Here is a 13,507-nt window from a genome sequence, read left to right on the forward strand (position 1 = left end):
GAACCGTGTCCGTTTGAAAGCTGGCCGATTTTGACAAATAATTCCAGTGCATGGTTTTTAAGTTGGCCTGCCAAACGTTTGGGAAAAGGCAGCTTTCTGGAGGCTAATACTGAACGCCACAAGGGATTTCCCCCTAGCAAGTTAAAGGAAATAAATAAAGAACTGAACTGGAAAGAAGAATGCCTGGCTGCGCTGCAAAGCTGCAGAAGTAATTGGCTGCCTGAATTAGTTACCATGAAGTCTGGTTCAACTAGCTGTGCAAATTCATCTGCTCGAGCTACAACTGCAAAGGAAGACAAATGAGGCAACGCTGAACCACACAGGAGATTTAGCCACACACCCAGTGCTGGAAAGGCAGGAAATGTCACAATTTTAAACCCTGTATGAATTCAAACACTGGCAAAGCAAAAGGGCTGTAAAAATAAACCTGAAGTGTTCTTGTGTGGCTCTCGGGCTGCGCTCTCTCTCTAGCTTGCAAACCTGTTTCAAAGTCCCTAAATTGGAGGGGATGGACATCTGCCGGGACACTGCAAGCTCCCCTGTTAACTCGTCTCCATTTCTGACAGCCAGCATGGTCTGCAACTGATTCCCAATCTGTACGTGGCTTGCGGGGGGGGGGGGCACAGAATTTGCAGGGCAATGTTGCTGGGCCACAAGAAGGGTCAAGGAGACAGACAGGCCGGCGGTTCCTTTGTTGTGTTCTTTTTGCTCTATGCCGCTTAAAAGCACAGCACACATGACAAGACAAGACACCTTGGGTTCCACCTGACCATATCTGCTCGGTTTGCCTGGTTGCAGGATTGCAGACCCAGAGCAAGTTCCACTAGCTGAGCTGCTTTGCTTAGGCCTTTTATTATACTGGGTGGGGGACTTCAAATCCACAAGTTCCTTGATAGAGGGAATTTGGGAACCACTGTTCTTCTCAACCAAGAATTGGCAGTTCCCACCCAACTCTGGTCATTATTCCCATTCAACCCCTTACACCCGTTTTGTGCCTGGCAGAAAGCAAATGGCGCCCCTTCTAAGCTGGCAAACGGCCTTCCGCCAGGGAGGTTAATCTGAAAATGGTGGCATATCTTAAATCACTGGAGTTGGGTCACGGGACCCGGAGGACCATCTAGTTCAACCGCCTGCAATGCAGGAATATGCAGGCATTCCTTACACAAGGATCAGACCTGCAAACTTGGAGTCATCAGCACCACGTTCTAACCACTGAGCTACCGTGACTCACATGATGCTTTTTGGCATATTTCCCTCGACAGGCGGGATGCCAGCTGTGGCTTTCCAGATGTTGCTGAACTACAACTCCCATCATCCCTGAGCATTAGCCAAGCTGCCTGGGGCTGATGGGAGTTGCGAGTCCCAACAGTATCTGTTCTACAGGTTGTGGAGGCAGATTCTCTTGATGCTGTGATGGGTGGGAAGAGACACAATGGAGAAGGGAAGTGGAGGAGATGATGTCTAGGCTGGGAATTGTCCGTCTCCCCCAGGCTAAAGTATTTGGCCATTGATCTTTAAAAACCAAGATGGCTGGTGTGTGTGTTTGTTTGTGTGTGTTTTTAAGCTTTGCTCTTTTCCTTAAAGAAGCCTGATATACATATTTTTGGGGACCTTTCTGTACGGAGGCAACCCGTTATTGTTGGCGATTTCAAAAGAACGGCACGGTCAAAGACAAGTTTTGGTATTGGCTGCATTAATCGTATCTAGTATTTAAATATGATATACACTGATTAGTTTTAATATAAAAGCATACTTCTTCAACCCAAGCTCCCTGAACACAGCTAGAGAGACACATTCAATAGGACTTCTGTAAACCTAGCACACAGGCTTCGGATGTATCGAAGGTACTCCTTTTCCTCTATTGTCCTAAGAAAACACACAAAAACCGCAAGCCATCCTCACACGCTTTTGCTGCTGTTTGCCCTTTGGTATCCTTTACCCCAACCCATCTTGTTTTTCTCTGGGGAGGAAAAAAATAAAATTGTCCTTCTGCTCAGAGGGAGAAAAGCAGACATGCAGCTTTGCAACACGAAGCACGTTTTTCAAATATCGTTTTGCAGTTAATTTTCCTACTGCGGTTAAGTGGATTCTTTATTTTATTTAATTATTATTTTTTTAAAAAATCATCTGCACCCTTAAAGGATTTTTGGAATCGAACATAAGGCCATTAAACCAACAGTCCCTTATGTGGTGCAGCCTCGCCAGCAGAGATGTGGAGGAGAGCCAAATTTGTAAATTCCAAATCCTGGAACTGCTTGTTCACTTCGGCCAACCGAGGAGCAAATATGTGGAGGGAACCTTTAGGGGCCACCAGGACTGGAGGGACAGCGTCAATCATTTGGCACCGCGCAGCCACGTCCCACGACCAAAGAACTGGAACCTCAGTCCGATTTCGAGAGCTTACGTCGGACGTGTCGAGGAGGCTCCCAGTTGTCGCTGTCGTCTGTTTCTTCGTCGTCCTCAGCCTCGCCTTCGTCTTCGTCGTCCTGCTCTTCCAATGGCTCCTCCTCCTCGTCTTCCTCCTCAAACAACTCGAGGCCTAAGTCGGCTCTCCTCTGCTTCTCCGCAAACCACTCCCTGACCTGCTCGTATCCCATGTGCGATTTGGCCACCAGCTCGTCAAGGTCCTGCTCGTTAAGGAATTTGTGTTTCAGGTAATAATCCTTCAGGATGGCTTTTCCAGTTTTAAATTTGATGATTGGCGTCCTGTCCCAAGGCCTAATCCGTTTGTTGGCCCTCGGCCGCCCACGAGGCCTTCCCCTCCCTCTGCCTTTCGGCCGTCCTCTCCCCCTCCGCCTCGAATAGCCTTGGCCATTCATGCCGCTTGCGTTGGCCCCTTGGTAGTAGTAGTACCATTTCAAGCCGCCATTTTTCCAGGCGTAACGCGTGTCTCCAAACCAGCTAACGATTTCCGACCGGGGGAGCCTGGTCTCTTCTGCCAACTTGTCGTATTCTTCCGCGGACGGCCACTGCGTCCGGACGAAGGACATTTTGAGCATATGCAGTTGTTCCGGCGACTTCTTAGACAGCTTCCCTGACTTCTGGGCTCCAGCTCCTTCCCCACCACATGCCTCGGCAGATGCTTCCTTCAAGCTTCCTGAATTGCTTTCGGCCAATTCCACGCTTTCGTCCTGCGGAACGTTAGGTTTCTTCTGTTCCGAAAACCAAGCGTCAATCTCCCGCCTGGTCAGCTTGGTCTCCGACCGTATCCTGTTCAGTTCATCGTCTGTAAGTGCAGGGTTGTTGTGGAAACTGTCTTGGAGGACCTGCAGCTGCTCGGCAGTCTTCTCCTTAAATTTCTGGGGGCTCAGGTCAGAGGCATTCCACGACTGTCTCTGCTGCGGCTGCACCAGCGCTGAGGGCTCGTTCGTCTCGTCGCTCGAGTCAATCACGATGGTGCAGGAGTCGTTGCTGAGATGGTTATAGTGGTTGTGCTTCGAGTTCCTCTGGTTGTATCGGGTGTCACTGAACCACTTCTTGATCTCCCCTTTGGTCAGGCCCGTCGCTTTCATGAGCCGAATGATCTCTGAATCGAGAGGGAAGTGGCTTTTCAGGTAGCTGATCTTCAGTGCCGTCAGCTGCTCCTTGGTCTTCTTCGTACGCCCCCCGACCACGTCCACATTTGCCGCTGCCACCACCTCCGATTTGGTAAGCTGAGGGGCCGGGACGGCAGCTACCTGCTTGGTTTCAGTAACAGGCTGAGTTGCTTGCACCTGTGCTTTCTGCAACTGGGCCGGGTTCGGTACTCCGGCCACCGTCAACGCGATCGGGGCAGTCACCGGAAGCGTGCCGGAGCCCGTGACTTGCGTAAGCACCAGGCCTGGCTGGCCAACTATTTGGCAGGTCTGCAGAATGGAAGGCAGGCCATTGCCTGCTGCCGAAATGTGTGCCGGAATGACCGTAATGGTCTGAGGGACAGTGTGCACAGTGCCATTGAACTGCTTCCTCCTTGCTTCCTCCACCTCCTCCGGCGTCCAGCTGACACCATGCTTCAGGCGCTGGGCAGAGAACCAGATTTTGATCTGCTCCTCGGTGTATTTCGCTTGCGTGGCTAGAAGTGCAATTTCGGACACTGTTGGGTACGGGAACTTGTTGTAGGTGTTGAGCAAGAGGGGGTTGTTATCCAAAGCAGTGTTATAGGTCGGAATGCTATTGATAGGGATCAAGACTTTAGAAATCAAGTTTGAGTTCTGCGGAGACGTGATGGTAGTAATCACTTGCGCAGGCTGGATCACCGTCGTGGGGTTCACAACCGTGCTAATGGTTTCCGCCGCCAGTGAATTACTTGGGTTGGGGTCCGAAACGGCAGGAGCCGGCTTCTCTACGATTTCCTCACACTCTGGGTCTGATTCGGCGTCTTTCTCCTCTGCGGCACCATCCTCCGCCGCGTTGTGGAAAACGGCGATCCGCTTCGATTCGCTCTTATTCTTCATCCTTTTCATAATTGGGGTTTTGCTGATCGAGATGCCCGACAAATGGCCCTCGGAAGCTTCCGACTCCTCTGCTTTCTCCTCCTGGACGAAACTCCCATCGAAAGTGAGATCGTTCACCGTCTGCTCAAAGATGGTCTGGTTGTTACGCTTCACCATGGTGAGCTTAAAGTTCTCCTCTCCGGGGTGGTATTTCATATTGTGTTCCGAAAGGGCGTCATACCTCTTGGTGACGAACTTGCACTCAAGGCAGACATAGGAGGAGCTCAGTACGATGGTCGGGTGCTCAGAATCCACGTGGAAAGTAAACATATTGAGATCTGGAGTCTGGAACGTACAGTACTTGCATTCATAACCCCCTTCGACTTTTTTTTTTTTGCTGACTGTCCGAGTCTGCGTATTCTTGAGAGTCTTCGTCACTCGAGACGCTCCCTGTTGGCGTGATGGCAGCCGGCCCTTCCTCCACGTCAGAGACCACCTCCAAGTCTGGGTCTGGCTCACTTGCTAAGACCATGCAGGGCGTAGTGGATTTCCGTTTACTTGCCATTCTGCTGCAGCGAAGAGACTTGGCAGGCTTGAGTTGACGCGGCTCCTGCTCCGTGTCAAGCTTCCCGGAGGATTGGGTTACGATAATGGCTTTTGGTTCTCCGTCAACGCATGGCAGGTTCTCAGCATTATTCAGCTCGTTAGCAGCATCTCTGTAGTGCAACAAGGCAAGACGGCGACTTGCAGTGCAAAGGATAAAAGAACAAGCAGCAGCTTCTTAACTTCGGCGTCTACCACCTGCATTTAGAAAGAAAGAAAAAAAGAAAGACGATTTTAAAATGCATTGCTTCCGTTGTGTGAAACCAAATGCCCTTGTACCTCTGAAATTATATCTTCCTGCTGATCCTTTCAATCCATTTCAATTCAGCCCTACCATTACAATTTGTTGCATTTGTTTTATGGATTTTGCATTGGAGCCCAACGTGGCCATACTTAGCGCAGTCCCACTGAAATGAATGGGGCTTCAGAGATGACTCAATGGGACTAACGCCCCCTTCATTTCAATGGACCTACCTCCAAATACGCCTAATGTGTTTTTATTTAATTTATTTATTACATCTGTACAGTCATACCTCGGAAGTCCAACGGAATCCGTTCCGGAAGCCCATTGGACTTCCAAAATGTTTGGAAACCAAAGTACGGCTTCTGATTGGCTGTAGGAAGCTCCTGCAGCCATCTGGAATTCCTGCCGGACGTCCGGCTTTAAAAAAAAATCATCCGGAAACCGGAACACTCACTTCTGGGTTTTGATCGTTTGGGAGCCGATTTGAGATCCGAGGTACAACTGAAGATCTCAGTGCAACTGAAGATCTCAGTGCAGTTTGCAGCATAAAAACACAAAACACAAACAAGAACCAACCAAACCAATAACCCCTCCTCACACAAACACATTTAAAAGGACATAGAATGTGAACTCATTGAAATAAAAATCCAGGCATAGATTATGCTTCAGATGCCACCCCACCCCTTTTGACCATTTGTTTAGCATAATTTTCAGCTAATTATTTATCTCCCATCAGTACTTGCAAGTCCAGATCCAACTCTTTAGCTAAGGGTGGTGTAGTGGTTAAGAGTGGTAGACTCGTAATCTGGGGAACCGGGTTCGCTTCCCCGCTCCTCCACATGCAGCTGCTGGGTGACTTTGGGCTAGTCACACTTCTTTGAAGTCTCTCAGCCCCACTCACCTCACAGAGTGTTTGTTGTGGGGGAGGAAGGGAAAGGAGAATGTTTAGCCGCTTTGAGACTCTTTAGGGTAGTGAAAAGCGGGATATCAAATCCAAACTCTTCTAATGTTTTATTAATATTAGCAGCATAGAAAGCTGCCTTATACAGAATCAGATCAGACAGCAATTTAGGCCAGTATTGCCTGCACTGACTGGCAGCAGCTCTCCAAGATTTCAGACACATAGTCCTTCCCGGCTCTACCTAGAGATGCTGCAGATTGAACCCAGTGCAAAAGATGTGTTCTACCACCAAGCAACGGCTCTGCTATGCTCTGCACCCTCCTCAAATGCTTTGTCTGGCTGGAATGTGTCCTTGACACAATGATAACTCCTCTTGGGTTGCCGGGACAGCAGATAGTGAGCAGTGTGCGAGTGAGTGTAGAAAGCAGCCTTGTGCACAAGGATAAATCTTACATTAATTACTTCCCCCCACTTTTGCTTTGGCCAAAGCCCCCGCTGGCACGTTTGCCTAGAGAGTAACTTGGTCCTTGGGCTAATAAATTGTTACCTACTCAAAATTCAGGGCCATGTTTCCCAAACTTTGGTCTCCTTCTCTAGTCGCTTTTGGATTACAATTCCCATCATCCCTGACCACTGCTCTTGCTAGCTAGGGATGATGGGAGTTGTAGTCCAAAAACAGCTAGTGACCCAAGTTTGGGAAAGACTGATTTAGGGCATTTCCCCCAAACCACACCGCTGTACCGCTCAACATCCTGCAAACTCCGTCTTCTTCACATATGCTCCAGGCTAAGTACGTATAGGAATCAGGACAGTAAAGTTAAAAAATAAAAAATAAAAAAGACCCTGTGGGTTCATAATTTTGTAGGCTTGTTTTCAAGAACCAGTCACCAATTTTTCATCTAAAGCCAAGCCTTGCTCCTCCACCGCCACCAAATGGTTAATATGCAAGATAAAGTGACCAAACACCTAATTGTCATAATTTCTACTTATGCAGAAAGTGATGCTTAGTACTTTTCAATATGAAGCAATCTGTATCGACTGGACGCTGTTTGCAGGTCAGTTTTTGGATCGATGTATGCATGGGATGGGGGTGGTGCTGTGGTCTAAACCACAGAGCCTAGGGCTTGCTGACCAGAAGGTCAGCGGTTCGAATCCCCAAGACAGGGTGAGCTCCCGTTGCTCGGTCCCAGCTCCTGCCAACCTAACAGTTCGAAATCACGTGAAAGTGCAAGTAGATAAATAGGTACCACTCCGGCGAGAATGTAAACGGCATTTCCGTGCGCTGCTCTGGTTTGCCAGAAGCGGCTTAGTCATGCTGGCCACATGACCTGGAAGCTGTACACCGGCTCCCTCGGCCAATAAAGCGAGATGAGTGCCGCAACCCCAGAGTCGTTTGTAACTGGACCTAACGGTCAGGGGTCCCTTTACCATTGCATGAAACCAAGGCTCTGATTTTAGAAATTTGGAAATTGGGAGTGGGGTGGGAGGAGGAGGGAGAGGGGAAAGAGTTTTAAGAAACTCGCGATATTTAAGCTAGGGGCCAAATGGCTCCTTAAACCAAGGCTATAGTCTCTAAATGGAATGCCTAGTTGCCATTTGGGGGCAAATCTTATTTTTCAAATGATGGGCCGACTGTTAAAATATCTGGCTAGTTCATATCACAACCTTGAGCTAGGTTGAGAACTCTGAGAAGTTAAGGATGAATAGTCACTTGATCCAGGGACAGTCTTCATAGAGATATTGGCCTATTCTGACCTCTTTTTCTTAAGGGTCACACAGATCATTCACAACTTAAGAATATTCTTCACAACTGTGAGCAGGGCAGTAGGATGGGGTAAGGGAAGACAAGAGACAACAATTAACTATAACGTTGCTCACTGCTCCTCCTTAGGCTGCACAGGAAAAGCATCTTGGTTCCTGAAATTCATTCTGACTGTGCAAATAAAACATAACTTCTAAAGGATGAGGTATTAGTGTGTGAAAACAATAAAGATCCAAGGATCCCCAGGCATGCACCTCCAGATGGTGGAGACGTCAGGCACCATCCTGACATCCAGGCATCTTCACTTGGTCGCAAGTGGCCGACAAACAGATGCAAAATGAGTGCTCTAACTCAAAGTTATTGTTCCTTTCCTAGTAGGAAGAAGGGCATGAATTTGGGCAACTGCTGATGGCTCTGAACCCACCACCCATAACTCTCTTTCAACCTTCCGCTGAGAGAAGTGGTTCAGGATAATTCCACATACAGATGAGTAAGGCATTCTCATTAGATTTCTGTTATGGGGCAGCATACAGATGTCATAGAACAGTGGTTCCCGACGAGTTTCGTACTGCGAACCCAGTTTTCCAAAAGCCAAGCCACGGACCCCCTGCTTTTGAAAATGTTGGTAGTTTTTGTTATGTGAATGGTGCCACCATCTCCGCCAACCTGTCCCAGCGCAATACTGGGCTGTGCGTTTTCCAGACCGCATGCCTGCGTTTCAGTCACGTAACACGCGTGTTTTTGGGCACCCCGCGATCTCACACGAGATGCATGTCTGGCTGCGATTTTGCACGTTTTGGGGTGCTGTGCTTGCCCCCCCCAAATAGGATGTCCCAGACAGTTGACAGGTATGTGCCATGGGGATCCCCTGGGTGGGTTACATGCCGTGTTAGAAACTCAGATATATAGGCTCATCACCAAATGGCAGCTGAAACCTAGCTTGCAGTTGCCACAATGGTATGACCAGGTGCCATTCCTGCCCTCCGCCCACCATAGTGTTTCTTACATGCAGCTGCTGGGTGACCTTGGGCTAGTCACACTTCTCTGAAGTCTCTCAGCCCCACTCACCTCACAGAGTGTTTGTTGTGGGGGAGGAAGGGAAAGGAGAATGTTAGCCGCTTTGAGACACCTTTGGGTTGTGATAAAGCGGGATATCAAATCCAAACTCTTCTCTTCTTCTTCTTCTTATTATTTTTATTAATTTCATTTCTATACCACTTTATATTTTAAAGACTAAAATCTCAAAAAAAAAAATCCTTGGGGTCCGCACCATCAATTGGGAACCATTGTCATAAGTTCATCTAATCAGGACCTGCAGGTTAGATAATTTCACTGTACCACTTTAGAGATACCCATGTTTCTCCTAAAATAAGACACCGTCTTATATTTTTTTTCCGCTCAACAAAACACAGTATGGCTTATTTTCAGGGGATGTCTTATTTTAACCGTGTCGCATCGGCACGCTGCATAGCCACGCCTCTCCAGGCTGTTTTAATGGGAGGTACCACGTCACTATGGCTTATTTTCGGGGTATGGCTTATTTTTGGGGAACGGCTTATATTTCGCAAATGCATAGAAATCCTGCTATGGCTTATTTTATGGCTATGTCTTATTTTAGGAGAAACAGGGTACCAAACTGCAAAGCTCACACTCTGTTTTATATATATATATATATATATATATATATATATATATATATATATATATATATATATATATATATATTGTCTGCACATGTGCGCAGCGCGATTCGGCGCTTCTGTGCATGCGCGTGATGTCATTTGATGTGTCTGCGCATGCGCGAACCTGGAACCAACCCATTCCGGTACTTCCGGGTTCGGTGGGTTCGTAACCCGTGATGAACGCAACACGCAGCGTTCGTAACACAAGGTACGACTGTATAAGCTTTCGTGTGCATGCACACTTCTTCAGATACACACTTCTTGCATGCACACGAAAGCTTATACCAAGAACAAACTCAGTTGGTCTCTAAGGTGCTACTGGACAATTTTTAAAATATATTTCCACTGCATCAGACCAACACGGCTACCTACCTGGACTCTTGTTTTATTTCACTGGATGCATCTGACAACACAATGGTTGGTTGAAATGTGAGAGACCCAGTAGGAAATTTAGGTGGGCCTCAATGGGAGGTGGGTTGTGTGTGTGTGTTTTTTGCCATCAAGTTCCGTGGCAAATGTCCAGCGTAGCCCCAGAGGTCAAGCAAAGCCCAATATTCAATCTCTGTTCCCTCCTCTATACAGAGTGGGGTAGGGGGAACCTGTGGTCCTTCAGATGTCATTGAACTACCAACACCCAGCTGCTCCAGCCAGCATGGCCAATGGTCAGGGATGCTGGGAGAGGTAGTCCAGCAACATCTGCAGGGCCAAAGGTTCTCCAGCCCCGATCTAGAGCCTACCCACTTATATCAAAGCAAAGTAGAGCATTTCATTCAAACAGTGATTAAGGATGCCCAGCGATTTGAGGCTACTGGGTAAATTGAATGCACTCATTTTTAACACCTCCCTTTAGAACAGGGGTCCCCAAACTAAGGCCCGGGGGCCGGATGCGGCCCAATCGCCTTCTAAATGCGGCCCGCAGACGGTCCGGGAATCAGCGTGTTTTTACATGAGTAGAATGTGTCCTGTTATTTAAAATGCATCTCTGGATTATTTGTGGGGCCTGCCTGGTGTTTTTACATGAGTGGAATGTGTGCTTTTATTAAAAATGCAACCCTGAGTTATTTGTGGGGCATAGGAATTCGTTCATTTCCCCCCAAAAAATATAGTCCGGCCCCCCACAAGGTCTGAGGGACAGTGGACCGGCCCCCTGCTGAAAAAGTTTGCTGACCCCTGATTTAGAAGCATCCACAATTCTGAAGATTCCCTGCAGAGACTATTACACTCTGGGACCTTTGGCTCTGTGTGTGTGTGGGGGGGGGGGGACAGAGGTCTCCTAACAATTCTCAGCACCCATAACAAACTACAGCTCCCAGAATTCTTGAAGGGGGGAACCATGACTATTTTGAAATGATACCATAGTGCTTTGAATTGTATGGCGTCAATGTGGCCTTGGAGTAAACAATAGTCAGCTGGACCAATAGGTCTGACTCCTATGTTGTTGTGTTGTTGTTTTTAAGGGGGTTCCTGTGTTGCTTGAAGAAGGAGACAGGAAGGCAGAATGGTGGTTTGAAATGGGGTGTCAGGAGAGGGTTAGGCAAGTGAATCTGACAGCAGAGTTCTGGGAAGAAGTGGCAGAAGCACAACAAGGGAAGAGGGAAAAAATGAAGGCGAAAGATGATAAAAGCTTTTAGCTGACTGGGCAGGCTGCTAAGGAACTCCAAACAGCTAAACCAGCCCTAGCAGCAAAGTGCTTATTGCTGAGTTCAGGTGTTCTTTCGGAAGCCTAGGGGATTGTCTGCAATTATAAACTTATTTTAAGTCTCCTTAGAGACTCCAGCGCTACATCCATCTGTTCTTGGGGGCAGGAGGAGGAGCATCATCTAACACAACGACAAGGGCAGAGATATTAGGCAGCCTGAAAAATAAAAATTTTCATGTGCTCGCCGTACAAATGGTGCTGCGGTGTAGATTTAATTCAAGTCAAAAGGAAAAAGAGAACTCTGCAGGCTTGCACACAATCCCACAAACCTCCAAGTAGTTAACCGAAGAGGATAACTTGTTCACGCAAATTGGGCCTCTAAATCCTACGATTCCTGTACGCTTTCGCACAGCGGCTAGATGCTAGGAGGTCAGATTTAGAGGTTCAAATCCTTGCTTACCCATAAGGCTGAATACACTTAAGCAAGCCAGGCTGACCTCACCCTCAAGAGGGTTGTTGCACGGATCGCCCCAGATTCCACCCCGGAGGAATGGTGCAGCACAAATGTGACACATTTAATTTGGCTCGTTTAATTTCCCCCGTAGCCTGTTGGTGAACACACACATACAGCTATGCTCCCCACTCTGTGAGCCACTCCCTCCTCAATGTATGTTGTAAGGGGCAAGCAAAAAACACAAAAAGCTCATTTACTCCCAACCTAAAATATATATACACACACACACATACTATCTGTGCTGGATAAAATAACTGCACACTGTGTTTTTGCAGGGCAAATGCAGAGAGAAATGGAACTGTCAAGGATGATTCCAGGATTTGGGGTTTTTGTTTTGTTTTGTTTTGTTTTGAGTTAAGAAGCTCTTTCTTTTCACCACAGGGCCCAAATTTTGACTACCACCTTCACCTCTCCACTCCCCAGTTTCCTAACTCCTTCAGAAGCACCATAAAGCCAAAATACCACACGCACCCCGCAAACAATGGAGGCAAGGAGTATGGACCATAAAGTCACAACAAATATCGAAAGATTGCCACCTTTCTTTCCCAACAATAATATTTATTCTCCATTTGCGATGAGACCCATCACTTCAATGTGGTTTTCTTTTATTATTATTATTATTTTTAGTTACATTTCCCCCAAATGATTTATCCTCCTAATTAGAGCAACTCCCGTTTTCTTATAGTGCCCCACAAAAAAATAAAAATAAAATAGGGGGACACCAAGCAGAAAACAGGGTTTCTCATTTCCTTGCCCCATGACTCCAAAAGAGTGATTTTTGTTGTTGTTTTGTTTTGAAGATCTGAGAGGTAGGAGAGGCCAGCTCGCATCTCCTCTAAATGTTAGCTTCCAAGGCGATGACCGTGGGACTGCGTGCATGGAAGGGGGAAAAACGCTTTTGTAACTTAGCCCATCATTTATTTCTTTTTAAAGTCTGCTGGCCATTTCATGCCTGTAAGGGCAGCCACCCACACCCACCCCTCTCGCCATCCCGCAACACTCACCCGGAAGATTATTAAAAGAACAAACAAATCCCTACCTTGCAATATTTTGCAAGCAGCTTTTAGAGACCTCTGCATTTCTGCTTCTTCAGTGCAAGTCCGCCATCTTGCATTTTAAAAAAAAATGAGAGAGAGAGACCTACTGCACTTTTTAGGGGGAGGAGGGGTAGCGATGCTTTGTGAACTTTGAACCTGAAGCCAGCACTTTAAAGAATGAGACTTTTCTTAAAAAAGAGAGAGCGAGAGAGAGCAGCCCACCGCCCTCGTTCACTTCCCCCCCATGCAGCATGAAAACTAGAGGTTCGTTCCTCTCCCTCCCTCTAACACCCGATGACATCAATGAATATTTTCTATTTAAAACAAAAAACAAAAACGCAAAAGTGGAGGGGGAAGGGAAGCGCCGCAGCAAAACTGCGAATGTGTGCAAAAGTCTCACATTCACCCATAGGCAACCCAGAGAAAGGAGCCGGAAGGGAACGGCGGCGAAAGGGCGGAGCCAATGGAAGCCCTGCAAGAGACTCGCTTTCTCTCTCCCCCCCCCCAACTCCTCCTCCCCGGAGTGTGGGAAACGAGGGAGTGGGTGGGGTCAAAGCCCCAGTTGCAAGCGGCGGACCCAACAGAAAGCAACCCTCTGATTGGCCCCAGAGAGACTTGGCGCTGGCCATAGGGAATTGCGCCCCGAGGGCAGGGGAGGGTGAAAAGCGGAGCAGCCACATGACGTTTTTTTTTTTTTTTTAAATTATTTTTTA

General features: G+C 47.6%; 1 protein-coding gene across 1 annotated transcript; it reads right to left on the reverse strand.

Annotated features, from left to right (window-relative positions):
- Nucleotides 1–1,676: 1,676 nt before the first annotated feature.
- On the reverse strand, nt 1,677–12,902 carry ZHX1 (zinc fingers and homeoboxes 1). The gene is given in 3 exon segments (XM_033155811.1): nt 1,677–4,805; nt 4,807–5,213; nt 12,797–12,902. Coding segments are annotated over 2 exon segments (2,595 nt in total). The 5' UTR covers nt 4,978–5,213; nt 12,797–12,902; the 3' UTR covers nt 1,677–2,381.
- Between the last annotated feature and the right edge of the window lie 605 nt (nt 12,903–13,507).

This window comes from Lacerta agilis, chromosome 7, assembly GCF_009819535.1.
Source record: "Lacerta agilis isolate rLacAgi1 chromosome 7, rLacAgi1.pri, whole genome shotgun sequence".
Taxonomy (NCBI): domain Eukaryota; kingdom Metazoa; phylum Chordata; class Lepidosauria; order Squamata; family Lacertidae; genus Lacerta; species Lacerta agilis.